The 27,621-nt window shown below is 48.6% G+C and overlaps 1 protein-coding gene across 4 annotated transcripts in view; it reads left to right on the top strand.

Moving 5' to 3' along the window:
• ANO7 (anoctamin 7) overlaps nucleotides 1-27,621 on the top strand; it is a 79,363-nt gene that overhangs the window by 23,402 nt on the left and 28,340 nt on the right. For all 4 annotated transcript variants that reach the window (XM_056808617.1, XM_056808616.1, XM_056808615.1 and 1 more), the window contains 12 exons: nucleotides 2,645-2,796; nucleotides 5,912-6,019; nucleotides 7,327-7,463; nucleotides 8,058-8,115; nucleotides 9,058-9,168; nucleotides 12,458-12,623; nucleotides 14,154-14,244; nucleotides 14,811-14,907; nucleotides 16,950-17,084; nucleotides 17,174-17,311; nucleotides 18,994-19,092; nucleotides 20,169-20,271. In XM_056808617.1, coding sequence (XP_056664595.1) covers nucleotides 2,645-2,796; nucleotides 5,912-6,019; nucleotides 7,327-7,463; nucleotides 8,058-8,115; nucleotides 9,058-9,168; nucleotides 12,458-12,623; nucleotides 14,154-14,244; nucleotides 14,811-14,907; nucleotides 16,950-17,084; nucleotides 17,174-17,311; nucleotides 18,994-19,092; nucleotides 20,169-20,271 — 1,395 coding nt within the window. The remainder of the gene's footprint in view (nucleotides 1-2,644; nucleotides 2,797-5,911; nucleotides 6,020-7,326; nucleotides 7,464-8,057; nucleotides 8,116-9,057; nucleotides 9,169-12,457; nucleotides 12,624-14,153; nucleotides 14,245-14,810; nucleotides 14,908-16,949; nucleotides 17,085-17,173; nucleotides 17,312-18,993; nucleotides 19,093-20,168; nucleotides 20,272-27,621) is intronic.

Raw genomic sequence — 27,621 nt, 5'->3', positions numbered from 1 at the left:
GTTCTTGTCCAGTTCCAAATCCCAGACAAAACTCAGTGTGCTTGGGCCACCATGAGCATATTTCAGGTGTTCACTTTCTTACCTTTCATCAGATAATCAATATTCAGTTCTTCTGGCCCCCTTGACCTACTGGGCAGACGTCTTCAGGGGAGTCTCCCCAACCGGCCAGAGTTTAAGGCGGGGCACAAGGAGGAGTCCCATGGCTGTTGGCCAAGGTTCATCACCAGAAGGCTGGCCACCTACCAAGGAAACTCTTATTCAAGAACACCAGGGCGCTTCTCCCTGATAATTTCTTACAGTGTAGCACCAAAAGTCTTTTTGATCATGACTTTCAGGCAGTCCAATGATTCTTAGGTTCTCTCTCCTGGATCCATTTTCCAGGTCAGGTGCTTTTCCAGTGAGATGTTTCAGATTTTCTTCTGCTTTTTTCATTCTTTTGAATTTGTTTGTTTCCTGCTGTCTAATGGAATCATTCGCTTCTATTTATCCAGATTTAATTGTTAGGGAGCCGCTTTCTTCTTTGAGACTTTGTACTTTTTTTAGAGAGTTATTTTCCTGTTTGAGGTTTTGTATTTTCTTTTTTAGGGATTAGGTTTTTTTCAGTGAGGTTTTGCTCTCAGTTGTTGACTTTTTCTCTCATTTCCCCCCTAATTTTTCTTGTGTCTTATTTAATTGTTTCTTGGAGCTCTTCCTGAAGTTCATTTGGGCTTTTGACCTTTGCCTTTTAGGAATCACACGTTTCTGTTTTGATATTACTGTTCTCTTCTGAGCGTGCATTTTGATCTTCCTTTTTACTGAAATAGCTTTCCAGGGTCAGGCTTCTTCTTTGTCTGTTATCCATTGGGGGAAGGGGGAATGCCCAAGGGAAAGGGTACTGCACAGCAACAAAGGGAATAATTATAGACTATAATCAAGGCCATATGTGGGAAGTTCTTTAGAAGTTTGCTTTTAGTATTCAATGTAATAAAAGTGTATTTCCATGATGTAGAATTAAGGGATAATATATACCCAAATCTTGTGAAATCAATGCTAAATCATGTATAACAAGCAATTGCCGCAAAAGGAGGAAGTAAGAGGGTTTTTAAAGTTAATTCACAAATTCTTGTTAAAGAGAAAAAAACATTGTCATAGCCTGAAAGTATTGTTTGGGTCCAGAGCACTTCTTTGTAAAGTCTAAAGAACCCAGAACCTGGATCTAGAGAAGGGAAGAGAGCAGGTCTCAAACTCACTTCTTGTAGAGGAAGAGGAAATAGAATATATCAGTCTGGAATGATCCTCTTTCAAATCCAATCAATCCCATTTTTTTAAACCCTCACCTTCCATCTTAGAATCAATACTGTGTATTGGTTCCAAGGCAGAAGAGCGATAAGGGCTAGGCAATGGGGGTTAAGTGACTTGCCCAGGGTCACCTAGTGGGGAAGTGTCTTGCAGCCTTCCGTACTGGATATGATAAAAGGCTCTCCAGTCCTGGGGTATGGGTCTGCAATCACAAATAGGGAATTCTGGGAACTACCAAGGACTTCTGGGAAATGAAGTCTGGGGTTCAAATCTCCATTTTACAAGGTCTCTGTAAGCTGTGAAAGAGGCGAAGCCTTTTCTCTTGTAGAGCTCTAGTTTCAGCCCTATAAAGTGTGAGTAAAATTCCTATCTGGGCTTTGAGTTTTCCTGGCTGCTAATAGACCTGGCCATTTGGAGAATTGGCTTCCCTTATCATTTAAAGGCAGGAGCAGGGTCTCCGTCAGGTGGGGCAGGGAAGGGTATACACTTTTCGTTTTTATTGATCGATACCCTTTTGGCAGTAGACCTCTACTTAGGTACTAAGGAGAGACTACGTAATGGTGATGCTGGTTGATTCTGGGTGTTCAGAGAGCAGTTTTGTCTGTAGTTCCTCTAACGGAGATCCATCCGAGAATCGATCGACTTGGCAGCAGCATGGCCCCAGAAGCTTTCATCTTTTATCAGAAAGCTCTCTAACGTTGTAGGGAACATCTTCCTCCTCTCTTCATTCTCTTCCTTCTGCCTGTAGGTCCAAGTATTCACTGCATAGCCTTGGCAAAGGATCTTTTAAAACCAGATGACCTCCAGATGGGGGCAGCCACTTGAGTGGTGAGCTTGCTCGAGACTCGGCTCCACTTCCGGAATGCAGGGAGCACTGTTCCTGGGTTCCTCTGGGGGCCGGGGGGAGTGGGTTCGGCTTGATTTCTCATCTCAGCTGCCAGCTCCACCTGGCATTGCCTGTGCTGGACTTGTTTCTTCCACTGAGGGATTTCTCCTTGAGTCGGTCTTGCAGTCATCTCCGCTCAGTGGCTTCCATTTCTATGTAGGACCTGGTCTCCAGGGGTCCAGGGGTTGTTTACTACAGGCTCTTCTGGGCTAAGCTAGATTCTGGCAAAGCCATGCCACGTTGGTGATTTCTCATCACCTGCTGGGTAGGTGATGTCCATCTCCATCCCCTGGCAGAGACTCTGCTTTCCAGAGGTAGAAGGAAACTACTCAAGGGGCCAAAGGAAATCCCTGAATCTGACATTCCCTTGGTGGGACCCATGACAACTAATTCAGAAAAGTCAGGTGAACCCAGGGCTATCTGCTTGGGGGGCAGAGTCTCCTGAAGGTCAGGATCCCCATTTTTATCTTTTTGTCCCAGACTTCATCCTAGTGTGGGAAGAAATAGGTTCAAAAAAGGAAGACAAGGGCAAGAGGAAAAATAAAAAGGCGAAGAGGAAGGAATACGCACACCGCATCTGGAGGTGGAAGTTCTTGGAGCAACTTCAAGCTACTGGGATTCACATGGAACAGGTATGCCAGTCCCCCTTGTACTGCCCCTCCCAGACAGACCCAGGCCCAGCTTCCACCTCCCCCAACCATTCCCCTGCTAATTCTCTCCTCATCTAGACTGAGGGGTTAGAGCACTCATAAGCATTTGCCAAAGGAGGGTCCACCCTACTTCCACCCTGGACATCACCTCACCTGGACTACTGCACCTATTTCCCAGTGGTCTCTGCCTTTCCACTCTCCAGCCTTTCTACAGGAGCTAACGTAATGTTCCTACAAGAGATCTCCAAGTCATTCAGATGCTCAAGAAACTTCAGAGGCTCCCTGGTGCCTGTAGAATAAAATGCACATTAAAAATTTTTTTTCCTTTAAAATTTCATTTTCTTAATGAACAAAAATCAATTTTCTCTTCCTCCCACCTCCCACCATTTTGAATAGAAAGAGAAAACCCTTATAACAAATATGTAGAGTCAAGCAAAACAAATTGCTATGTTGAGAATGTTTAAAAATGATATGCTTCAATGTGCACCATAAGGGCATCCGCTCTGTTGCGCAGCAGGCTATGATTTATCATGGGGCTGCTGGCAATTAACCGGGAGTCCTTGTATTGGTCAGAGTTCTTTAGCTTTCCAAAGCAGTTTGTCTTTACAGTTTGCTGCTAGTATAGAGAAATACTATTTTATAGCCTACAGCTTTGCAAAAGTTGTTCATTGTATCAATGAGGTTTTTGGTTGATTCTCTAAGTATACATCGGGTCTTCTGAGAAGAGGGGTAGCTGCATTTACTCATCGCCTATTATAATGTTATCAATTTCTTTCTCTTCTCTTATTGCTATAGCTAGCGTTTCTAGTACAATATTGAGTAGTACTGGTGATAATGGGCGCCCTTGCTTCCCCCTGACCTTATTGGGAAGGTTTCTAGTTTTTCCTCACTATAGATAGTGATGCGGATGGTTTTAGATAAATGCTCTTTATCATTTGGGGGAATTTCCATTTATTCCAATGTTCTCTAATGTTTTAAATAGAAATGAGTATAAGATTTTTTCAAAAAGTTTTTTCCTGTATCTAATGAGATAATCATATGATTTCTGTTGGTTTCATTACTGATATAGTCAAATATGCTGATAGTTTTCCTAATGTTGAGTTATCCCTGTATTCCTGGTATAAAACCCATCTGGTCATAGTGTATAATCCTGACAATATATTGCTGTAATCTCCTGGCTTATATTTAAACTTTTTGCATCCATTTTCATTAGGAAATTGGTCTACAGTTTTCTTTCTCTTTTTTTCCCCCTCTTCTGGTTTAGGTATCAACAGCTTGTTTGTGTCATAAAAGGAATTTGGCAAAGTTCCTTCCTCAGCTATTGGAATGAATATGTTCTTTAAATGTCTGGTAGAATTCACTTGTCAGTCCATCTGGCCCGGGGGGAGGGGGGCGATTCCTTAAGGAATTCTTTGATAATTTGTTCAATTCCTTTTTCTGAAATGGTATTGTGTAGAGAGGTGTTCTTTCTCATCTTCTGTTCATCTGGGCAATTTATATTTCTTTAAATATTCATCTGTTCCACTTAGATTGTTGTATTCATTGGCATATAATTGGGCAGAATAACTCCTAATAATTGCTTTAATTTCCTCTTTGTTGATTGTGAATTCACTTTTTTCATTTTTGATACTGGCCTTTTGGTTGTCTTTTTTATCATATCAATCAATGGTTTATCTATTTTATTTTTTCCATAAATCTAACTCCTTGTATTATTTATTAATTCAATGGTTTTCTAGCTTTGAATTTTATTAATCTCTCCTTTGATTTCTAGGATTTATAATTTGGTGTTTGATTGGAGATTTTTTATTTGTTCTTTTTCTAGTTTTTTAGTTGTATGTCCAATTCATTGATCTTCTCTTTCTCTCTTTTACTGATGTAAGCATTTAGTATATAAATATTCCCCTAAGTACTGCTTTGGCAGTATCCCAAAAGTTTCAGTATATTGTCTCTTTATTGTCATTCTCTTTAATGAAATTGTTGATTGTTTCTATGATTTATTCTTTGACCTGTTCATTTTTTAGGAAGGTGATTTTTTCCAATGAATTTTTAGTCCTTTTTTCTGCAGTCTTTCATTGAGTGCAATTTCTATTTTATTTTTTTTTTATTTTAATTTTATTTCGTCAATTTAGAACATTATTCTTTGGTTACAAGAATCATATTCTTTCCCTCCCTCCCCTCCACCCATATCCACACATGCAATTCCACTGGGTATTACATGTGTCCTTGATCAGAAGCTATTTCCATGTTGTTGATGTTTGAGTCCAATTTTTATAACATTTATGGTCTTTAAGGAGAATAATTTATAAAACTGAGCTGTTAACCTCTCCTCTCCTGTTAACCTGTTAATGTTCCCTACTATATTCCCAATTAAGAAATAGTTTTTTAATAAAATCAACTGCTCAAATCTCAGATCCAAGATATTGGAAGCAACTCTCTTTGACAGATCAAAACACTGTGTCTCTAAATCCTGTAGAGAACCTTAGGCAAAATTATCCATCAGATAGATAGAAATTTGTGCTCCTCCTTCCATGATAGCCTTAGTCTCCTCAATACATCAATTATCTAGTGCATTCCATTCTCCCCCACTCTTCACAGATGAGCTGATATTAGTCATTCACACTTTAGTACGAGGACCTTTCTTCTCCCAATAGGCATAAATCTATTGTAGAGAAAAAGGCTTTGTCTCCTGGCAAGTAAATTTAAGGCTTCTCTGACCTGATAGATGAGATGAGGGCCTTTTTTTCCCCCTTGAAATTGGATGAAACATGCCCTCCAAATGTCTATAAATTCTTTTTTTAAAAAATATTTTTAGAAATTAGTTTCAATTCTAAGTCAGAAGAACATCAAGGACTAGGCAAGAGGGATTAAGTGGCCCAAGATCCCACAGCTAGTCAGGGTCTGAGGCCAGATTTTAATCTAGGTCCTTCTGACTTCAGGCCTGGCTCTCTATCCACTGAGTTACCTAGCCTCTCTATACCTATACATTCTTTTTTTCCCTCCTATAAATTCTTTAAGGACCATCCCTATAGCAAGTACCACATGTACAGCATAGGGGTTCTTTGCCATGGGCTAATGTGCTTTCTGGTCCTTCTTCCAGCATATAGTTAAGAGTAGAAAGAGATCCATACACTATGTCCTGCTTGGTGCCCCCTGGACCGTCCTCTGTCATCATGCCGAGATTCTCAGGATAAAGATGCCCCTGCAGGTAAAGGTGTCCATCTGGGAGAGAAGGACCAGTTTCCATCTCGCAGAAAGAAGCATGATGGCTTTTGTCATTCAGGAAAAGCCCAGCCTTCTAACCCTGGCATTGGGAGTCCGGGGAAAGTCCATATGGATTATCGGGACAGGTGGGAGCGAAAGCTCCACCAGCATGTCCTCGTGCCCTTCCATCCATCTCTCCAGCCAACCATTCAGCACCCGTTTGCTGAAGGTACTGCAAAGTACCGTGCTGGGCACCCTAAAAGTTTCAGAGACGATTAAGCTGTGGCTGTGCAGTGCCCTGGACAGAGTATTGAGTTTAGAGTCAGGCCCCCATGGTTCAAATCTTGGCTCTGCAGTTTCCTTGCAAAGTGACTTTGGTCAAGTGATTTCTCCTTTGTGGGCCTCAGTTTACTCATCTGTAAAGTGATGGAGTCACACTAGCTCAGGGGTCATGGATCCCTCTGGAAGGCTGGTAAAGGCTATTCCCTAGAGTTGTAATTGAAGGAGATCCTTAATTCCGGGTAGAAGTTTGTGAAAACAAAGATGTGTTTTTTCCCATCCGAGGTCACAGACCCAGATTAAAGCCCTGGACTAGGTCAAGGGTCCTTTCCAGCTCTCGATATTTCTGGGGCTACGTCTGGGCATGAACCAACACGAGCCTTTCCTCGAATAGCCCTCCAAGACCTCTGAAGGCCTTTCCTGGCAGCTCGAGTCAGCCTACCAAAGATACGGGAGTCATTTGCCATTTCCTTCTCCCATGTGTCTCCATTTCACAGATGAGGAACTCATGTAAATAGGGATTCAGTGACTTGCCCAGGGTCACACAGCTAGTAAGTGTCTGAATCTGGATTTGAACTCAGGTCTTCCCGACTCTAGGTTCAGAGCTCTGCCTGCTGTACCACCCAGCGGCCCACATGGGGTTGGGAGTATGTGTGTGCATATCCCCATTTTACAGATGAGGAAACTGAGGCTCCGTATCCAAAAACATTAAGAATCAGAGTCTAGATGCAAAGCCTTTTGTCTCCCGGCCCCAAGTCCAGAGCTCTTTCTCCGCCAGCACGAGAGAGCGCAGAGGAGGGGGATCGCAGGGGCTCGTCCCGCACCCTGACTTCTCCCCGAGGTGGCTCGAAGGAGCCCTCGTGGAGGCGGGCCGTCCTCCCTGCGGCATACGGCGTCCCCCGTCCGGGACCTCTTCTGGATGCCATGATGTGGGCTCTGGGGGGACTCGGGGGCCACCTCGGGCCGGCGCAGGGAGCGGGACCTGGAGGGAGAGGCGGGAGGGCTCAGGGCGCCTCTGCTGTCTCTGTGAAGGCCATGCCGAGTCAGGCCTCGAACTGGTCCGACAACCTCATGCGGAAGCTGGGCATCTGGAACCCGCTCTACCAGGAGGTGCCCCAAACGCCGCAAGACTACTACACGTACCCGTTCCAGGAGAGCGAGTTGTCCAGGTAAGGGGCCCCCCCCGCCCTCTCGCTGTGCCCCCCGACTTTCCCAGGAGCTGGGAGCGCCCCGCCGCCCCCTGCCAGGCCTGCGCATCCCGAAGGCGGCTGTCGCGGCTCCCCTGAGTCCACCCGCCCTTTCGAGCTCCGTAACAGCTCTAGGACAGCCAGCGAGGCAGCGTCTGAACCCAAGACGTCTCCGGGCCTCGTGCCCTCTCAGGGAGCCCCCTTGTGGGGCCCTTCGGCGTCCTGGCTGCCCTCCTGGGGACGATCGCTACCGTATCTTTTTATGTCTTATTCTGAACCCTCACCTCCCACCTTAGAATCTCTCCTGTGTGTTGGTTCCAAGGCAGAAGAGTGGGAAGGGCTGGGCAAGGGGGTCAAGTGACTTGCCCAGGGTCACTCAGCTGGGAAGTGTCCAAGGCCAGACTGGAACCCAGGACCTCCCTCTGTCGGCCCCGCTCTCCGTCCACTGAGCCACCAGCTGCCCCGTATCTCTGCCTCATCCACGTCCCTTCCAAAATTCGTCCCCACATCCAAGGCAAAGCTGCGCCCACGGGCCCTCCTGGCTGACCGCAAGCTCCCTCTGTGTGCTGCTTGCAGGTTCCTGGGCAGCGAGAATCCGCAGACCTTCTTTGCCAGCACCCAAAGGCACAAGATTGTAAGTGAATAACTCGGCCTCACGTCCCCTGGCGTCGGGGCTCTCTGGGCCCAGGTTAGGAATCCTTGCGGGCTTCGAATCCCCCTTTGGGCTTCTCCAGCTCCGGGATCAGAGCCTTTAAGCCTTCCCAGGGCTGTGGTAAGGACTGAAGGGCTAGAAGGGCTTTTAGACCCCTCCCTTCCATCCTAGAACCATTCCTGGGGGTTGGTTCCAGGCAGAAGAGCAGGAAGGGCGAGGCGCTAGGACGGTCCGATGCAGATTTGAACTCCAGACCGCCGTCTCTAGGCCTGGCAGTCCATCCCCCGAGCCCCACCTTTAGTGCTGTGTAAATGCCAGCCTCTGTGACTGGTCTGGGTCACGGGAGAGTCCCTGCCAAAGCTTCTGTGGCCTGGAGGCTCCCAGAAGGCAGAGAGGATGTCCCTGGGATGTTTGGATGCAGGTGCCTAGCACAGTGCCTGGCCCACAACAGGCAGATGCTTGTTGAATAGGATCCAGAAAGGTTGTCTTGGGGGTGGCAGCGTGCTGGCTGGTAGGGATCGCCCTGGAGGGCTCCTCAACCAGGGAAGGGGATGGATTGGCCCAAGGTCACACAGCTAGTGCAAGAATTTGAACCCGGATCTTCTGAGCCCAAGGGCATTGCTCTTTGCACTGGACCACACTGCCTTCCTGTGGGCCAGGCTGAAATGGAAAAACCACAAATCTGAATAAAGTTTAAGTCACCAGGGCCGGCCCTTTGTCCACTTCATGGCCCTCAAATAGCCCCGTGCCAGCCACGTGTGAATGGAAGGAGAATTGGGCCTGCTTGTCCTCGGAGCCATTGTCGGCCCTCCTCCATTCCCAGCCAGGTTTGGGGCTTTCCCTTCAGCGTCTGCCCAGAAAGGGGGGAGCAGGACGGGGCCCAGTGGGGGAGACAGGCTGACCGATGCCTCCCTCCCTCCGCAGGTCTATGAGATCCTGGAGAAGACACCGTTTGGGCATCAAAGAAGGGGCCTGTTTGGGATCCAGCAGCTGCTCTCCCAGAAAGTCTTCCACGCAGCCTTCCCTCCACACGACGTAAGTCCCCCCTTTCTGGCCCTGGCTCCCTGCTGCTGGGGAACGAATGAGGGAACTAACCTTAGAGCGGACAGACAGAAAGAATTGATTCTAGACAGACAGCTGGGCCTTGGCCACAAGCCACCTGCCTTCTCATAGAAGATGTCCTGGGGAGAATGAATGAATGAATGAATGAATGAATGAATGAATGAATGAATGAATGAATGAGGGAGAAGTACGGATTGGAGACTCACTGTGTGCAAGGCTCTAGAGTTACAGAGACAAATGCCATGCCTTCCTCTACACTCTGTGATGACTCTGTACCTGCCTACCTATTGATATCATTTCCCCCTGAGCTTGGGAGCTCCTGAGATCAGGGCCTTCCTGAGTTTGGGCCTTCCTTTCTTGGTATCCCCAACCTGCACTTAGCACAGTTCCTGGCACACAGCTGGGCCCTCTGACCGTCCCTCCTCTCAGGGAGCCTGTGTTCAAAGAGGGAGTGCAGGGGCTAGGGGAGGCTGCTTTGTTGGCTAGGGCCACTCACAAGGCCACTGAATGGAGACAGGGGCAATGGATCCATACCATTGGTTTGATCACTGAGGCTAGAACAAGGGGTGAAAGGGTTGTGGAGCTGCAATGTGGGGAGCTCGCAGTTGGGAGACTCGCTCCCCCAAGGCCAATGGACACCCAGGTTGTTATTCATGGTTTGGGTGCAGGGAAGGGTGCAGGCCATGCAGCCTGGAGAGTAGAAGGGCGATGCCAAACCAGCACTTCTTTTTTTCTCCACATTATTTCATTTATTTTTTAGAATATTTTGCCATGGTGACATTATTCATTTTCTCTCCCACCTCTCCCCTCCCCCCTTCCAGAGCTGACAAGTGATTCCATTGGGCTATTATTATCACCCAGTACCTGTTTCCATAGTATTCATCTTTGTAATATATCAATCTTTTAAAATCAAAACCCCCAATCGATACCCATAGAACCAAGTGATAAATCATGTATTTCTTTTGCATTTCTGCTCCCACAGTTCTTTCTCTGGATCTGGATACATTCTTTCTCCTAAGTCCTTCAGGATCATCCTGAGTCATTGCATTGCTGCTAGTAGCAAAGTCAGTTACATTTGCTTGAGCTACAATGTATCACTCTCCTCTCTGTGTTCTCCTGGTTCTGCTCCTCTCACTCTGAATCAATTCCTGGACGTCTTTCCAGTTCACATGGAATCCCTCCAGTTCATTATTCCTTTGCGCACAACAGTATTCCATCACCAACAGATACCACAATGTGTTCAGCCATTCCCCAATTGAAGGGCATCCCCTCATTTTCTAATTTTTTTTGCCACCACAAAGAGTGCAGCTATGAATATTCTTGTACAAGTCTTTTTCCTTATTATCTATTTGAGGTACAAGCCTAGTAATGGAATTGCTGGGTCAAAGGGTATGCATTCTCTTAAAGCCCTTTCGTATCCAGCACTTCTCCATGCCAACGCCAACTATCCATTTTCCACAATGCTGCTACTCATCATTGCCATTGTTATTATGGGCTCCCCTACCCCTGGCAAACACAATGGAGGCTCCTAAGGGAGACAAAGGCCTGACACCATTGAGGGCATCCTGCTTCCAGAGGGGTATCTAGGGAGGGGCAGGAGGGTGATACAGTGCCCCAACCAGAGCTCACAGGATGATCCAAGGGTTTGTAAAGTACCTACTGTGTATGCAAGTCCTCCACTAGGTACCAGAAATACTGAGGCAAAAGGAAAGGGGGAAATAGTGATGAAAGCAATCCAGATTCCCATAGTTGTTATTGTGAAAAAGCTAAGAAAAGGAGGAAGCTGGGTAGAGAACCAGGTGTAGAGACAGGAGGTCCTAGGTTCAAGCTAGCCTCAGATACTTCCTAGCTGAGTGATCCTGGCCAAGTCACTTAACCCCCATTGCCCAGCCCTTGCCTCTCTTCCACCTTGGAACCAACATTTAGTATTGATTCTAAGACAGAAGGTAGGAGGTTTTTTTGTTTGTTTTTTTTTTTAAGTCAGGAAACCAGGGGTTTCAATTGGATAGAGCCATTATTAAAATAAAGTGATTAAGATAATTCAGCATCTAGAGGGGCCCCCACATTACACAGAGGGCTAAACTTGGAGTTAGAAAGACCTGAGTTCAAATTCAGACTTAGACACCTACTGTGTGACCCTGATCACTTAACTCATTTGGCCTTGGTTTCCTTATCTGTAAAATGAGGTTTAAAAAAAGAACCTATTTTACAGGGCTTTTGTGAGAATCACATGGGAGAACTGTATGTCAAGTGCCTGGTAAACCTTTAAGTCAGATAGAAGTACGGTGATTATTGTTGTTGTTGTATAAATTGTGCTCGTGTCTGGCTTTTCTCAGTCCCAGGCCCTGCACCCCTCTGAATTTGGCCTGGGAGCACATCGGGCGTACTGCTGATGCGCATCAGCATGCACTAAAACCCCCCCTTTTGGAAAATGGGGACATTGACCTCCGCCCGTCTTCTCCCCCCTCGCCCGTCGACCTAAACTCTGCTCCTGCCAGCCCTAAACTCGTTGACTCCTTCACCTCTCTGAGCATCAGCTCACGTTATGTCCGGAGCCAGGAATGCCCCCTCCCGCCGCACATCCGCACCTTCAAATAGGATGTGCTCCGCTGGCTCGCCTGGTTCCTGGCGCCCTGCCTCCCCCTGACCTCCTCGCCTGGTGCTGCATTTCTCTCTCTGCTTACCAGGCATCCCATTCCCCACACCACGGTGGAGGCGGGAATTGTTCCCCTTTGCTGCCATTGGTTTGTCTGTTCTAGCCCTGGCTCTGGGCCTGTCACCCAGGACTGTGTTTCCTGACGGATTCCCAGACTTCCTGGCCATCCGTCCTGGAGACGGCTCCTTGGATCCCTTCTGGGGTCTGGTAGAGCTGCCGCCCATTCCGGGTGTCTCACTCCCCGTAGGGAGGCTTTCCGGAAGGCACGACACACCCAGAGCGGCTCCCACAGGGGGTTAGTCTGTGGATTTGCCCTGTCTCGGCTTGGGCCTGGGAGCAGTGTTGGAAGGCTTTCCCAGCCGACGTTCCTGTGCCTCGATGGGATCCCCCAGACCCCCGGGGACCTGTTCTGCGTCTTTCCTTCTCCCCGGCTCCGCTACGTGCCTCTCCGGCTAGAGAAATCCCACCCCGCTATGGAGGAAGGCGAGCGAGCCTGGCTGGGGGAGCCCCAACTCCTCCTGCCCGGGTAGCCTTGGGATCATCTCTCCTCCACCCCTCGTGCTGGCCTCGGACGGCTCTCTGAGACCCCTTCTCTGGCTTCTGCAGGGCCCCTACCAAATCCCTGCCAAGGGCCTGGCCCCTCACGAGCTGAACCAGCGGCAGATCCTCTTCCGCTACTGGGCCAAGTGGAGCAAATGGAGGAAGTATCAGCCCATGTACCACATCCGAAGGTACTTCGGGGAGAAGATAGCCTTCTACTTTGCCTGGCTGGGTGAGTGCAATGCCTTTCCCTTCCCCGGCTCTGTTGTGCCGCTCCTTCCTCGAACCCTGGGCTTGAGAGACGAATCACAGAGTCACAGCATCTCTGAGTCGGAAGGGACCCCAGCAGCGCTCCAGGCCAGCTCATCCCCCAAAGGAAAGCCCAAGGTAGCCCAGCCAGCCTCTGCACAGCGTGTTAAAGCGAGGAGAGCACTAGTCTTAAGTCAAAGGATGCTTATTATCTGTGTGACTTGTGACAAGTCACTGAAATTCAGTGGGCCTCAGTTTCCCTATCGGTAAAGTGATTGGGTTAGCTTAGGTAGCCCTCAAAGTTCTTTCATTCGTTTCCTTTTTTTATATTTTTCCATCTATTTCAATATTACCCAATTCTATGTAAAAATTTAACATTCATTTTTGAAACTTTTGAATCCCAAATTCTTTCCTTCTCTCTCCTTCCTCCTTGACTGAGAAGGGAAGCATCATGATATCGATTATATCGGTGAAGTCATGCAAAACATTTCCATAATAGCCATGTTGCAAAAGAAAATGCGTGCCAGAAACCACCCAGAAAAATAAAAGAAAGTCAAAGCACGTATGCTTCCCTGTGCGTTCAGAGTTGCTCGGCGCTTTCCCTGGGGGTGGCGGGCATTTTCCTTCCTGGATCCTTTGCAATTGTCTTGGCGCCTCGATTTGGACAGAGTAGCGAAATCATTAGCAGCCGATCCTCCTTGGGATGTTGCCAGTACTGTCCACCGTGTTCTGCTTTCGCTCACTGCGTTTTGCATCCGTTCGTAGAGTTCGTCCCAGACTTTTCTGACTTCATCCTGCCTGTTATTTCTCTGTTGGTGTCCATTCCAAGCGAGCAGCTGTCCCAGGCCCTCCTTGAGCCCTTTTGAGCCAGTGCAGATCAATACCCCTTTTTGGGGTATTGAGTTTCTCTTGCCGGCTTCAGCTCATTTGGAGGTTTAGGATTCCTGACCCTCCTTTTTTAAACAAAAAAGATGCATCTTTTTTGACCAGCCTTTGTTTCCATCTTATGTATAGTTTTTTCTTTTTTAAAATTAGAAATCTTTATTTTCAATTCCAAGTTCCCTCCCTCCAGCTCCCCACCCCCAGCCTGAGGAGGGAAGAAGCACAATAGCCATTACACCTAGGAAGCCATTCCAAACTTTCCCAAGTGAGCCGTCCAGCTGCCCCCTCTGCCATCTGTCCGTCTGTCTGCCTCTCCGTGCTTCTGTCCCTTTGCTCTGCCGGCCGCTGAGCGAGGGGCCAGCTGGGGACACACACATGAGAGTCTCGCTTGGTACCGTGTCAGTTCCCTGAGGGTGCCCGGCACGGGCACAAAATGATGCCCGCTTGGATTTGGGCGCGAGAGCCTTGAAGGGAGGCAGGAATTCCAAGCGGCAGGGGTTGCGGGTGGTGGGGACGCTGATCTGAGCCAGTTTGGGGGAGGAACTTGTCACTGGCTGGGGAAAAGAGGGTGCCGAGCCGGAGGGGCATCTGCGCCCCTCGGAGAACCTCCCCTGCCCTTCGCCTGTTGCAGGGTTTTACACGGCGTGGCTGCTGCCGGCGTCGGTGTTCGGGATCGTGGTGTTCCTCTCGACCTTCTTCGGCTCCAGCGCAGACGTCCCCACGTGAGTGCGGCCCCTCGGCCCTCGCGGGGCCTCGCGCAGAAGATGGGGAGCCCCCCAGGTGCTTTCTCCGGGCCCTCAGAGCAGGGCTGCTCTTCTCACAAGAGGCCCCCGCTGGCTCCAGCCATCCTTGGGGGGGGCGAGAGCCAGGACTCCGAAGGCGGGATCCTCTCAGGGAAACAGCCGGGGAGGAGCAGACGGGCCGGGCCCAGGTGACCCCTGTGGAAGCAGGTCCCGACCCAAAGGGGGGGGAGGCTGCTGGTGCCGGCTCTGAGGCAGCTTTGGGTTGTGAATCGTGCAGAGAAAGGGAGTCAGAAGCGCCCCAGAGAAGCAGCCCTGAAACCTCTCCCGGCCGGCCTCTTCTCCCAGAGCAGGGTGTCCTGGGCCGCCGGCCGCCCCTTCTGGCTCCTCTGGGGAAAGGCCGGCTGCAGACTTGGCGGCCTGGGGGCAGAGAGGGAAGGGAGAGGCTCTGGGGACCACGGCTCTCCTCCTCCTCTGGAGCCCCAGCCTGCCGGGTGTGCGTCGGGCCTTCTCCTGGCGCAGCTTTTCCTTTCTTGTGTCCCTCCCAGGGACGAGATCTGTAACGCTTCCTTGGACTACGAGATGTGCCCCTCGTGCGAGGACTGCCCGTTCTGGAAGCTGTCCACCATCTGCGAGGCCGTGAAGGTAGCGGCGGCCGCAGCTCAGCTTTTCCTTGTGGGGGAGGGGGCCTGCTGGGCCGGGAAGGGGGGAGGGGGCCTGCTGGGCCAGGAAGTGTGGAGGGGGGCCTGCTGGGCCGGGAAGGGGGGAGGGGGCCTGCTGGGCCGGGAATGAGGGGGGGGGCCTGCTGGGCCGGGAAGGGGGGAGGGGGCCTGCTGGGCCAGGAAGGAGGGAGGGGGCCTGCTGGGCCGGGAATGAGGGGGGGGGCCTGCTGGGCCGGGAAGGAGGGAGGGGGCCTGCTGGGCCGGGAATGAGGGGGGGGCCTGCTGGGCCAGGAAGGGGGGAGGGGGCCTGCTGGGCCGGGAAGGGGGGAGGGGGCCTGCTGGGCCCCACCCTTACCCAGACACCCCGCGGGAGCCCGGAAGGGTGGCCCGAGTTCAGAGAGGGCCGTGCTCAGAACTGCTCCTCAGGGAGCCCCTCTCGGAGGCAAGCCGGCTTCGCTGCTTCTTCAGACCCCGTGAGCAGCCTCAACCTCTGTTCCGGGGCCAGTTCTTGGGAACCCCGATGAGGCAGATGGGTGGCAGCCGAGGACCCCGTGTGTGGGTGCAATTCTTACTCCTGGTAGTCACGGCGGCCCCCTGGCCCTTGGGGCCCGGCTGCTCCCCCGGCACCGTCCGCCCCCCAGATCAGGGCCCAGACCGGGACGGGGGAGCCCTGGTGGCCCCCCGAGAAGCGCGAGTCAGGCTTGATGAAATGGAGCCCTTCCTCGTCCCCGGCTCCCCCTTGGGTGCTCGGGAAGGCCACGCCCCCCCCCGGGGTTCAGGTCTCTCCTGGAGACTGCCGAGGGAGCTCCAGCGTGGCGTCTCTCGCACGCCCGGCTTGGCCAGAAACATTAGATGTCCTGAAGGAGGCCTCGCCGGGGGGGGGGGGGGGGGGGGGGCAGGCCCAGGCAGAGCACCCAGAGGAGGCACCGGGTTTGACTCGAGGCTCTGCTCTGTGCCTTCCCTCTCCGAACCTCCTCTTTAGAGCCCGGCTGCGGCTCCAGAAGCGGTTTAGAACCCTTCGATGACCAAATGAGCCCATTATATGGGAAGAGCCAGCAAAGTCTTCTTAAAAAACAAGCCGGAGGCCGGGGCTGGGTCTGGAAGCCCCCCAGGAGGCTCAGCCTTCCAGCCGCGGCCCGTCCCTGCTTGACAGGCCCCCCGCTTCCCTGGGATGGCTCTCCTGGCCTCTCTGCAGCTTCAGCGTGCCTCGTCCGGCCCTCCCTTCCCGGCCCTCCAGCCTTCGGGGGCGGCTGCTGGCCGGCCCGCTGGGGGACGATGCGGATGTCCCCCTCCCATAGACGCCCCAGATCTCCAGGAGGCAGGCGCAGCTCCTCCGCCAACACAGACAGACCCTCCCCAGGCGCCCTCCCTGGGATCAGCCTCCGCGCATAGAGTGCCGGGCCTGGAGTCAGGGAGTCCTTGGGCAGATCCCTCCCCCCCTCGGCCTCAGTGGAGGAGGCCCCGGCCAAGCACCCTCGTATCTCGGCCTCCCGTCCTTGCGAGCCTGCATGCTCGGCTCCCAGCCCCAGGGGTGGCGGGTTAAAGAGGCCGCCCATCCTGCCCTCCCCGACCCCCAGGCCCAAGTGGGCACGAAGGCTTTGCTGTGGTGGGAGCAGCACCCACCAGGGCTCAGGAGAGGCCTCCATCAGCTCCATCTCTGGGCCACGGGCCTCGGAGCCTCAAGCGGCCCCGGGGTGGCTCGGGAAGGAGACTGCACCAACGCTGGCCGGCCCCCTCTCCGACTTCTCCAGAAGCCGGGGGCCTGGCGGGGGGGGGGGGGGGGGAGGAGCAGGACCGACTCCAGAGCCCTGGGAGCCCAGTGAGCCAGGCAGTGCGAGGCAGCTAGCCGTCTGCTGGGACGAGCAAAGGGAGCAGAAGCCACCCTTGTGAAGGCAGGCCTCAGGCTCCCCAGCTCCCCGAGAGCCCGGGCCCTGCTCTCGGCTCTCCTCGTCCCCTCTGGGGTCCCCACATGCGCCCCCGTGGGCCTGGCCCCCGGCACTCACCTCCCCTCTCTGGGCCCCACAGACCGGCCAGCTCTTCGACAACAAGGGGACCGTCATCTTCAGTGTGTTCATGTCTCTGTGGGCAGTGATGTTCCTGGAGAACTGGAAGCGGAAGAGCGCCAGGCTGGCCTATCAGTGGGACTGTTTGGACTCCAAGGTAAGCAGGAGCCCCTGTGAGCCACTCCTCCAGGCCCGAGGGTAGCCCCGCCGTCCTGGCACCCAGAGCTCTCTGTGTCTCCGTTTCAGGAGCAGCCTCTGCCCCCGTTTGCCGTCATGGCCCCTCTGACATCCTGGGACCTGATCACTGACCAAGAAGAGCCCGACACCCCCCAAAAGAATGATTTCCTGCACATCTTTGTGGCAGCCTCCATCGTTGCTGCCATGGTAACAGCGCCCAGGACGTGTCTCCCCAGTTCAGCCCCAGGGGTTTTCAACCTATGGTTAACCATCCATCCCCTCCATTTTAGAGCCAATGCCACATACCCTTTCCAAGGCAGAAGAGCAGTCAGGGCTGCCAGTGGAGGTGAAGTGACCTGCCCAAGGTCACACTGCTAGGAAGTGTCTGAGGCCGGATTGGAACCCAGGACCTCCCTCCCAGCTATACTCCTGGCTCTCCATCCCAGCCTAAGACTTTTGTTTTCTTTGTTTGCTTTAATTTGAGTTTTATTACCTTACAAAGCACTTCTATATTGGCGAGCCTGCACATAGGAAACCAAAGCCCCAAAAGAAGCCACAGCTACATGAGTGAGGAAGCTGGCGGCTTTGGTCCTCACCCCTCTGACTCTGGCAGTGCCTTCTCCTTTAGGACTGTCCCCATGGCTGCGCTCCCATCGGGTCACCCACAGCCTCTCTGTTCCTGGGCACCACCTTCCTCCCATTCTGCTCCTTTCAATCCGCAGCCATCCCTGGAGGTCTTTCCAGCTTTTCCCAGCATCCTCCAGCCTATCCCTCCTGATAGCACGATGGTATTCCATCTCCAGCAGGGACTACAGTTTGTTCAGCCATGCCCCAGTAGATCGGCAGCCCCTTTGTGTCCCCTTCTTGGCTACCACAAGATGAGCTGCCACAAATATCTTTGTACAAGCAGGTCCTTCCCCTTCTTTACCATTTCTTTGGAATTCAGACCCAGCCCAGATATCACAGAGTGAAGGCCCTTGATAGCCCTGTGGGCATAGTTCAATGTTGCCCTACAGGATACTTGGATCCATCCACAACTCTACCAACAATGCATTAGTGTCCCCATTTTGCCCCATCCCCTCCCACATGGATCACTTTCCTTTATTGTCCTATTGGCCACTGGGCTAGGTGTGAGGAGGTCCTTCAGGGTGGTTTTAAGGTCCATTTTTCTGATCAAGAGGGATTTAGAACATTCCTTCCTATGATTAATGATGGCTTTGATTTCTTCATCTGAAAATTTCTCCTTCCTATCTTCTGACCATTTGTCAATTGGGGAATCAGCCTAGGACTCATAAAAACTATATTATGGAGCAGCTAGGTAGCACAGTGGATAAGAGTGCCCCAAGGCTGGCGTTGGGAAGACCTGGATTCAAATCTCGCCTCCGACACTTCCTAGCTGGGTGACACCCCCCCACCCCCCCACCCCCATTGCCTAACCCTTCCAGACGGTAAGAGTCAGCAGACGTGGTCTCCTTGCCCTCGCCAAGGTCTCGAGTATAACAACAATGGAATTGAGACCAGGCTTTAGACTTGGCAGAGCCCTGGCTATCTGTGGCTCTTATGATAGCCATTTTACAGCGAGGAAACTGGAAGGAAGCGATGAAGGCCACCCAGCTGGCTTGGACTGGGGACCCTGGCCGCTGGGCCACACTGACTCTTGTGGGAGGCACCTGACGCACCCACTTACTGGCAGGGGCCCTCAGGGGAGGCACGTCGCCTCCCCGGGCTTCCGCGCTCTCCTCTGAAGCGAGGCTCAGCGAGGATGCTGGGCTAAGTGTGCTCTCGGGGCTCTGCCAGCCCTGGGGCTGCCTGACACCAGGGAGAGCCCCCGCTCTGGGCCTGGCTGGCAGGGAGGCTCCTCACAGCTCCCCCACCGGTTCGTCCTGCAGGCGGCCGTCGTCACGCTGCTCTTGATAGCCATCATCCTGTACCGCGCAGGCATCGCCATCTTGGTGTCCAAGTCCAGCAACATCTTCTTCTTGACGTGGGTGAGTCTCGGGGGCCATCGGGGGCCCCGCTGTGTTCTGCTGCTCCCTCCATCCTGGGCTGCCTGAGCTTCAAGGCAGAGACCCGCCCAGCACAGAACCACCAGCTCTGGGTTCTGACTTGAGCTTTGCCACCTCAGAATTCATCAGCGAGCATTTGGGGTTGCCCGGCTCGCTCTGGACCCCCACCTTCTGCGTATCTGCTCTAAGACAGGGCGCAGGCAAGAGCTAGGAAGGGTTCGAGGCCCCCTTTGAGGCCAGAACTTTCCTGCCTGGGCGCTAAAGGCCCCTTTGAAGCCCCTTCTTGCTCCGAATCACGCTTCCCCCTGGCCCTCGACAAGTATTTTTAAACGTGGCGTGCCGGGCTGGTGCTCCCAGGGACACAGAAATGATGCCCTCCCTATCTGGGGGCTTGAATTCTGTGGGCATTTTTTAGGAGACTACAGAGGACCCAGAGAGAAAATGTTCCCCACCACATGGAAGCCAGTGTAGACGAGCCTCTTGTCTACACCTGAGGACCAGCACATGGCAGAGGGTTCCCCTAGGTGTCCTTGCGGTTTTACAGAAAGGCGAGCCCACGTAGGAGACAGTGTTAGGAGAGGGAGTGCGCAGGACGTGGGTTCAACTCTTGCCTCAACCGTTTGCTTCCTGGACCTCGGTTTTCTAATCTGTAAAATGAGGGATTTGGAGTCTATAAGTGTTTAAAATCTCTTCTTGGGGGCAGCTCTGGAGACAGGAGGTCCTGGGTTCAAATCTGGATGATTCCAAGGCTTCCTAGCTCTGGGACCCTGGGCGAGTCCGTTAAGCCCCATTGCCTCGTCCTCACTGCTCTGCCATGGAACCGATATAAAGTATTGATTCTAAGACAGAAGGCGAGGGTTTTGTTTGCTTTTAAATCCCTTCTTGCTCTATCTATGATTCCATCCCTGCGTGCTATAGCCCGTGTTTGCATCTTTCTCCACTAGACCGCGTGCTCCACAAGGGCAGGGACCCCGTCGTCCTGACCCCAGCCCAGGGAGCAAGTGAAAGAGGAGGCCCCACCAGAGCCTCCAACTCACCCGCCTCCTCCTTCCTCTTAGGGAGCGCAGATTGCCAACTTCACCAGCGCCCTGTTGAATCTTTCCTTCATCCTCCTCCTGATTAAAATCTATATCCCGATTGCGTATGTGCTGACCAGCTGGGGTAAGTGGTGGCTTCTGAAGAGTGGCAAGGAAGCATCTCTGGCCTGCTGCTGGATGGTCGGTCTAGAGAGAGAAGGGCAGGGCCAAGCAAAGGGCCCTTGGCTAGGGAGGGGGTGCCATGGAAAGGATGATGGCCAGAGAGACGACACCTGCTCTTCCATCCTGGCGCCAGCACCCTGTCTACCTGGGCGGCCTTGGGCTACTTATTTCTCCAAACCTATTTCCTCATATGGACAGTGGGGATAGAAACCCTCCAGGGTTGCTATGAGGATCTAAGCTGTATAACTGCATGAGTATCCAGAAAGATCTGGATTGGTTAGGATCCAGAGCTAATCCAAAAGGAATTACCCTGATCCTAATTATATGTCAAGTCTTAAACTTGGTTTCAAAAAATTCACTTCCCAAGGCCAAGTTAGGGGAGATTCTGGTTGGACCAGCATTTTCTGAAAAAGGTCTGGGGGTCTTGGTGGACTGCATGGAGGAGCAAAGAAAACTAAAGCAATCTTGGGGTGCATGAAAGGGGCAGACTTTCAGGAATAAGGGGGATGAAAGTCATGGTATTCCACAGAAACACAGTATAGAGCAGGAATTCTTAGACTGAGTCCAGGAATTGCTTTTAGTGTTTTAATAACTGCATTTTATTACATAACGAGTTCCCTTTGGATTGTTTTATAGATTGAAAATTGTGTTTCCAAGAAGCAGTCCCCAGGGGAAATATGGTACCCCCAAATGGGAAGAACTTCATGTGGGGTTTTCCTTAATGGACTTCCCTGACCAGCAGGGTCCCACAAGGGAAGGGGCTCACCTTTGTGATGGGACCCGAGGAGAGGTAGGAACCGAGAACCAGGGTGGAAATGAAAGACGCCGACAAATCAGTGATTGGATAGGGCAGGCAACCCCTATGATTTTCCTTAAGGTGGAAAATGAGGATAATGGAATACAAGGTGGTTGAGGAGATTAAGATAGAGAATGCAGGCCGAGATGGTTCCAGCCTCGGGGAAGGAGAAGGTCAAGAAGAGAGAGACATAGTCATTGAGGAGCCCAGTGGAGCTCCATGGAAGGGAGAAAGGCCAAGAGGAAGTTCATGGGATTGCCTCTGAATTTATTCCTGTCCTGCTTGGGCGGTACTCCCAAGCACGTAGTAACCACATCACAAAGTATAGACAATTAAGATTGGGTGGCAAGGTAGAGGGAACACCTTTGGGCGTGTAGATTGCAAACCGCGCTTTCCCGGGAAATTGAGTCCGAGCATGTTAATGAGTTTGTCTTAGCCAAGGGCCGCATGGCCAGTTCAAGGTTACATTCACAAGCCTCATTGGTATAACCTCATGCTTGGAGACACAGTAATAATACAGTCATCTATATTTCATAGATGTGAATATGCTTGGGATGCTACACTTCAGGCCTAGAGAAAGAAGGGAACTTGAGTATCACCCAGTCCATTCCCACCTCAGACCAGGGACTTTAGAAGCCCTCCAGCCCAACCATCTCCCTTTAGAGATAAGGAAACCTACCTCTAAACTTCACAGAAAGATGAAGTGCCTTAGCTGGCAAGTGGCATAACTAGCAATTAATTAATAAACATTTATTTAGCTCCTACTATATGCCTGGCAACTGTGCTAAGTTCTGGAAGTTTTCAGCCTCACAATATACAATAAAGTCTTCCCGATGCAAGGTCCAGAGCTAAAGCTACTCAAGCACTAACCCTATTTAAGAGAGGTGGACATCAAAGCCCATAGACTGAGTTCAGCTGTTTCTTTGAATCATACAACTCCCTTGGTCTTGCTATCTATCCTCTGTCCTGGGCAGTTCCCCACTAGAATATTATATTTGGTTCAGGAATCCGTTTAAGGAAGGAGCAAGGGCATGAGAAAGGGAGACAAGGACATTTGGTGAGAGGGAGGGTGGGAAAGAAAGAAATGGGATACTTCTCCTTCCTCCCTTCTTTTTTTCTTAACTTCTCTTTTTCTTTCATCCTTTGTTCTTTCCTTCCTTCTTTCCTTCAGTTCTTTCTTCCCTCATTTTTTTCCATTATTAATATATCCATTTTTTAGATTGAGAATAAATGTCTAAAGATGAATTCAATCTCAGTTTTGAAGGAAGAAAGGAAAGAGGGAGGAAGGGAAGGATGCTTGTTGGGAATGACTGGGAAAGAAGGAAATGTGATCCTTCTTTCCATCCCACCTTTCTTCACTTCTTCCTTCCTATATTATTTCATTCCCTTCTTTTTCCTTCCAGTCTTCCTCCCTTTGTTTCTTGTTTCCTTCTTTCTAATGTGAAATTAAATTTATATGAATACATTTAATCCAAATCTCTAAAATGGATATAGTAATTAGTGGGGAAATTGAAGGAAAGAAAGAAGGTAAGATGAAAGGGGAGAAGGAGGGACAGAGGATGGAGAGAAGGAGAAAAGTCAGGAGGGAGGGAGGCAAGAAGTTTGGTGGGAGGGAGGGTAGGAAAGAAGGAAATGAGATACTTTCCATTCCTCCACTCACTTTTTCCTTATTTCCTTCTTTCTATTTTTCCTTTCCTACTCCCTTCTCTTCTATCTTTCTTCTTTCCATACTTCCATCCTTTCTAACTATCACCCTTTCTTCCTTCTGTCAATCTTTCTAATTATTAACATATATATTTTAGAAGGTAGGAAGGAAGGAGAGAGATGGGGAGAAGGAAGGAAGGAAAGAAGGAAGGAAGGAGAGAGATGGGGAGAAGGAAGGAAGGTTGGTATAAAGAAAGATGCTAAAAAAGGAAATATGATACTTCTTTTCATCCCTTATTTTCATCTCTTCTTCCTTCCTCAGTCTTTCCCATTCTCTCTGTGGTTTACCAGTAGCTCCTATTACCTTCATTGTACAATTCTTAGGAAGACTTTGCAAAACTGATTTATTGACTCCAATATCAACCAGAAGATCATAAATCTGATCTCCAATAGTTACAGACACATATGGTTCTGTACTATTTGGTGGTTGGAATTTTTCCAACACTGGTGCAAGCACAGTAACATCAGTACAAAGCTCAGTCATTTCCTGTCCATCTAAATTTACATCTGCTTGAATTGCATGATATTCCCAGGATTTAGCATCTTTACCACCATCATCAGCTTTTCACTACTCTCATTGGTTCTTATAATCTCTACCTTGGTATCATTGTTCTCATTTACAATCACATTATCTTTATCCAATTTACATTCTTCACTATTTTCCATTATTTCACAATCATTAGAATTTCCCACTAATTTTACATTACAATTGTCTTTTCCCTCACAATTATTAACACTAATTACATTTTTCTTTATTTCAATCACATAATTTATAACTTCATTAACCTTATCTCTAATTTCCCTTGATCGTTCAAATACAGAAGACCTCTGGGTACACCTTCATAACGAACATGCCCCTTTGCTCTGATCACCCTTAACTACTTGACTGTATTTGGGTCTTGCTCCAGATTTAATCCACTCCTGCATAGTGTTTAAATCTGGTGCTTGAGCCCCCTGAGAGCATGCATTTTGGCACATGCTAACATTATTTCTACTTTGGTAATTGTCCCTATTATTATTATTAATATTAATATTATTCCAATTATTCTATTGTACCCTCCGTTTCTATTTAATTGTCTGGAAAAATTGCCCTCTCTACCTACAGTTCCTGACAAAATGTCCAACACAATTACACAAGAAACACCTCTGGTCCAGATCTCCTTTCTCTAAGCTTGTATTGGTTGCTTGGTTGTACAGATCTTAGAGCTGCCACAGTCTTCACTTCCTTTATTTCACTGTCCCTAGCTTTATTTTCTGCATCCCTCAATTTCTTTTTTTAAATCTTCTATTACAGTGTCCCTTTCATCATATTTATCCTCATTATCAATACAAAAATATGTTGCCTTCTTAATTCTTCTAGTCCCATTTCTTCCCAATCAGGGCAATTATTCCTAAAGAATGATTTAATTTTAGGGATTGCATTTCTCACAAATATGCTCCCTCCCTCCCTCCCTTCCTTCTTTCCTTCCTTCCTTCTTTCCCTTCCTTCTTCCTTCCTTTCCTTCTTTCCTATCCTTCTTTCTGTCCTTTGTGAAATTTTCCCATTATTATATCCATTTTGGAGGCTATAAATAAATATCTCAATTTGGATTTAATCTCATTTTGAAAATTAAGAAGGAAGTTAAGGAAAGGGGAGAAGGCAGGAAGGAAGGAAACGAGAAGGGGGATGGAGGGCTTATGAGAGGGAGAGATAGGGAGGGAGGTATAGCTTATTGGTGGAAAGAATAGTGGGAAAGAAGGAAATGTGGTCCTGCTTTACAACCCTTATTTCTTCACTTCTTCATTCTTAGATCTGTATATTGTAGCCACGAAAAATGTGGGTTTTCAAGACTGTGAATTGCCAAAACTGTAAAGATAATTTTGGTGTCTTGATTTTAATTTTTAAAAAAAATAAGTGGTTGCCATGGGAAAAATTCCCAAATATGAAAATACCCAAGTCAGCTGAGTTTTATGGAGATTTTAATTAATACAAATGAAGGAATTAAGAGAAGGGAGAGAGACAAGAGTAAGAGGAAATAGTAGGAAGGGCCTAGGCCAATTTGCCTAGGCCTGAGCCTTAAGAGAGACTAGTCATTCTTTTATCACTCACCACAAGATTTGTCCCAAGCAAAACTCCAGTCCTTCAATGAAATCCTCAACTCCTGAACTGAGTTTCAGAGACCCAGCTCCTCCAACTAACTCCAAACTCCACGGCGAAAACCCAAACTGAACTACGAACTCCAACTAGTCCGAACTCCAACTCACTCCATCTCGAGCTGCTTCTTTTTAAAGAAAATTTTCTCGTGTCACCTCCCCTAAATTTTCACATCTACCAATCACAGTAGATGTTTTCCCCAGGACTGACCATTCTTACTTCACATCTTCTTTTGTCATCACCTTCTCTGGGTAGACTAAAACTTCACACCTCTTTTGTTAAGCTTGCTTTTTGTAAGTTGCTTGACCTTTTAGTGATTAATTTAACCTTTATAGGTACTTAGCACCCTTTTGTATTAGATCTAAAAATAGACCTAGCTTAAGGTTCTAGCTTTACTATAAGTATGAGTTAGGGACTTTTTCATTGTTCCATCAGGAGTTTACAATTTTATCTTCCCCTAAGGCACTGTCTAAGTATGGGTGGAGTAATTTTAAAGTTCTCAATACATTCCTGACCAAGTACCTGCATTGTTTAAAATGGGAAATAGCTTAACCAAATCTTCTAATGTACAGTCTGAGCAGTTTTAAGATTCACAATATTTAATTATTATGGTTGTCCAGTGTTCTTTTCTTCCTTATTTCCTTTTTCCTTCCTCCCTTTTCATCATTATTTCTATCGTTCCTTCCTCATTCCTTTCTTACTTCTATCATTACTTCCTTCTTTAATGGTAGAGATTAGATTTAAATTAATACATTTATTTGGAATTTCTAAAGTGGATACAGTAATAATAGGAAACATTTAAAGAAGGATTGACAAACTATCAAAGGAAGGAAAGGTTGACTGAACAAACTATTGAAAGACTTTTAGAAGGAAAGAAGATAGGAAGAAAGGAAGGAAAGAATTGTAGAACAAAGGAAGGAATTTATAAACGAATGAAAGAACAAACCAAAGAATGACTCCACACACTCCTGAAAAAATGTTGGAATTAAGGAATGAATGAACAAATAAAGAAGAAAAAGAGGTAGCTGACGAGGAGGGAGGGAAAGGAAAATGTTAAGGGGAGGGATGTTGGGAAAGTGGCAAATTCCATCACTCCTTCTGACCCTTTTTCATTCCTATATTATTTTCTTACATTTTTCCTTTCTTCCTTCTCTCTTTGCATCCTTTTCTTCAGTCCTTCCTTCCTTCCTTCTCTCCAACCTTCCTTTCTTCCTTCCATCCTTTCATTCATTTCTTCCTTCTTTCCTTCCTTAACTTCCATCCTTTCCTTTTTTCATTCATTTCTTCCTTTCTTCCATCATTACACCCATTCTTCCTCCCTTCATTATTCTTTTCTACTTCTTCATTCCTTCCTTCCTTCTTTCAAATGTCAGATTAAATTTATATTAATACATTTACTCTAAATCTCTAAAATGGATACAGTAATAATAGGAAACATTTATAGAAGAAAGGAAGGAAGAAATGAATGAAAAAGGAAGTAAGGAAGAAATGAATGAAAAAAAGAAAGGAAGGAATAATGGAATTAGTCAACAAAAGGATCTTTAAACAAATAATGTAAGGAATATTGGAAGAAGGAAGAACAGAACCAACAAATAAAGGAATGAAGAAAGAAGGTAAGGAGGTAGCTGGTGAGGTGGGGAGAGGAAAGAATAGGATTAATGGAAAGGACATTTGGAAAGTAATAAATATGATATTCTGTTGATCCTTCTATCTTTCCATTATTCATTCCCACCACATTTTCTTACCTTTTTCCTTTCTATTCTTCTTTCCTTCTTTCTGTTATTCCTTCTCTCCATCTTTCCCTCCCTTTTATATTCCTTCCTTCCTCCCTTCCTTTCATCCTTCTCTTCTTTCCATTCTTTCCTTCTTCATTCCTTCTCTCAATCCTTCCTTCCCTCCCTCCCACCCTCCTTCTCTACTTCCTTCCAGTTTTTCCTTCCTTCAACATTGCTTTCCTCTCATCCCTCCTTTATTCATTTCTTTCCTTCCTTCCTTCCTTTCCTTCCATCATTATGTCAGTCTTTCCTTCCTTCCATATTCCTTTCTTACTTCTTTCATTCCTTCTTCCTTCTTTCAAACTTCAGATTAAATTTATATTAATACATTTATTATAAATCTCTAAAGAGAAAATGATCCCTGCAGGTTGTTCAAGGACATTGCATTGAGACTAATGGAGAAGTCCATTACTTTTGATTGTACCACAGTGTATCAGTCTCTGTGTACAATGTTCTCCTGGCTCTGCTCCTTTCACTCTGCATCACTTCCTAGAGGTCGTTCCAGTCTCCATAGAATTCCTCCACTTTATTATTCCTTTTAGCACAATAGTATTCCATCACCAACATATACCATAATTTGTTCAGCCATTCCCCAATTGAAGGGCATCCCCTCATTTCCAGTTTTCTAAAGAGGAAATGAAAGAATTTTTGAACACACAATCAAAAGAATATTAGAAGGAAGAAGGGAACAAAGACAGAAAGGAAAGAAGAGAGGAAGCAGGAACAAAGGGAAAGAAAAGATTGTTAATGGGAATGATGTTAGGAAATAAATATGTTATTATTTTCAATGCTTCCATTTTCCCTTGTTCATTCCTACCTTATTTAATTACCTTTTTCCTTCCTTCTTTCTTTCCTTTCCTTCCTGACCTAACCTTAACCCTTCTTTCCTTCCTTACTCCCTCC

Source organism: Monodelphis domestica, chromosome 8 (genome assembly GCF_027887165.1).
Source record: "Monodelphis domestica isolate mMonDom1 chromosome 8, mMonDom1.pri, whole genome shotgun sequence".
Lineage (NCBI taxonomy): Eukaryota > Metazoa > Chordata > Mammalia > Didelphimorphia > Didelphidae > Monodelphis > Monodelphis domestica.
Note: the sequence above shows the minus strand (reverse complement) of the source record. Positions and strands in the feature narration are given on the sequence as shown.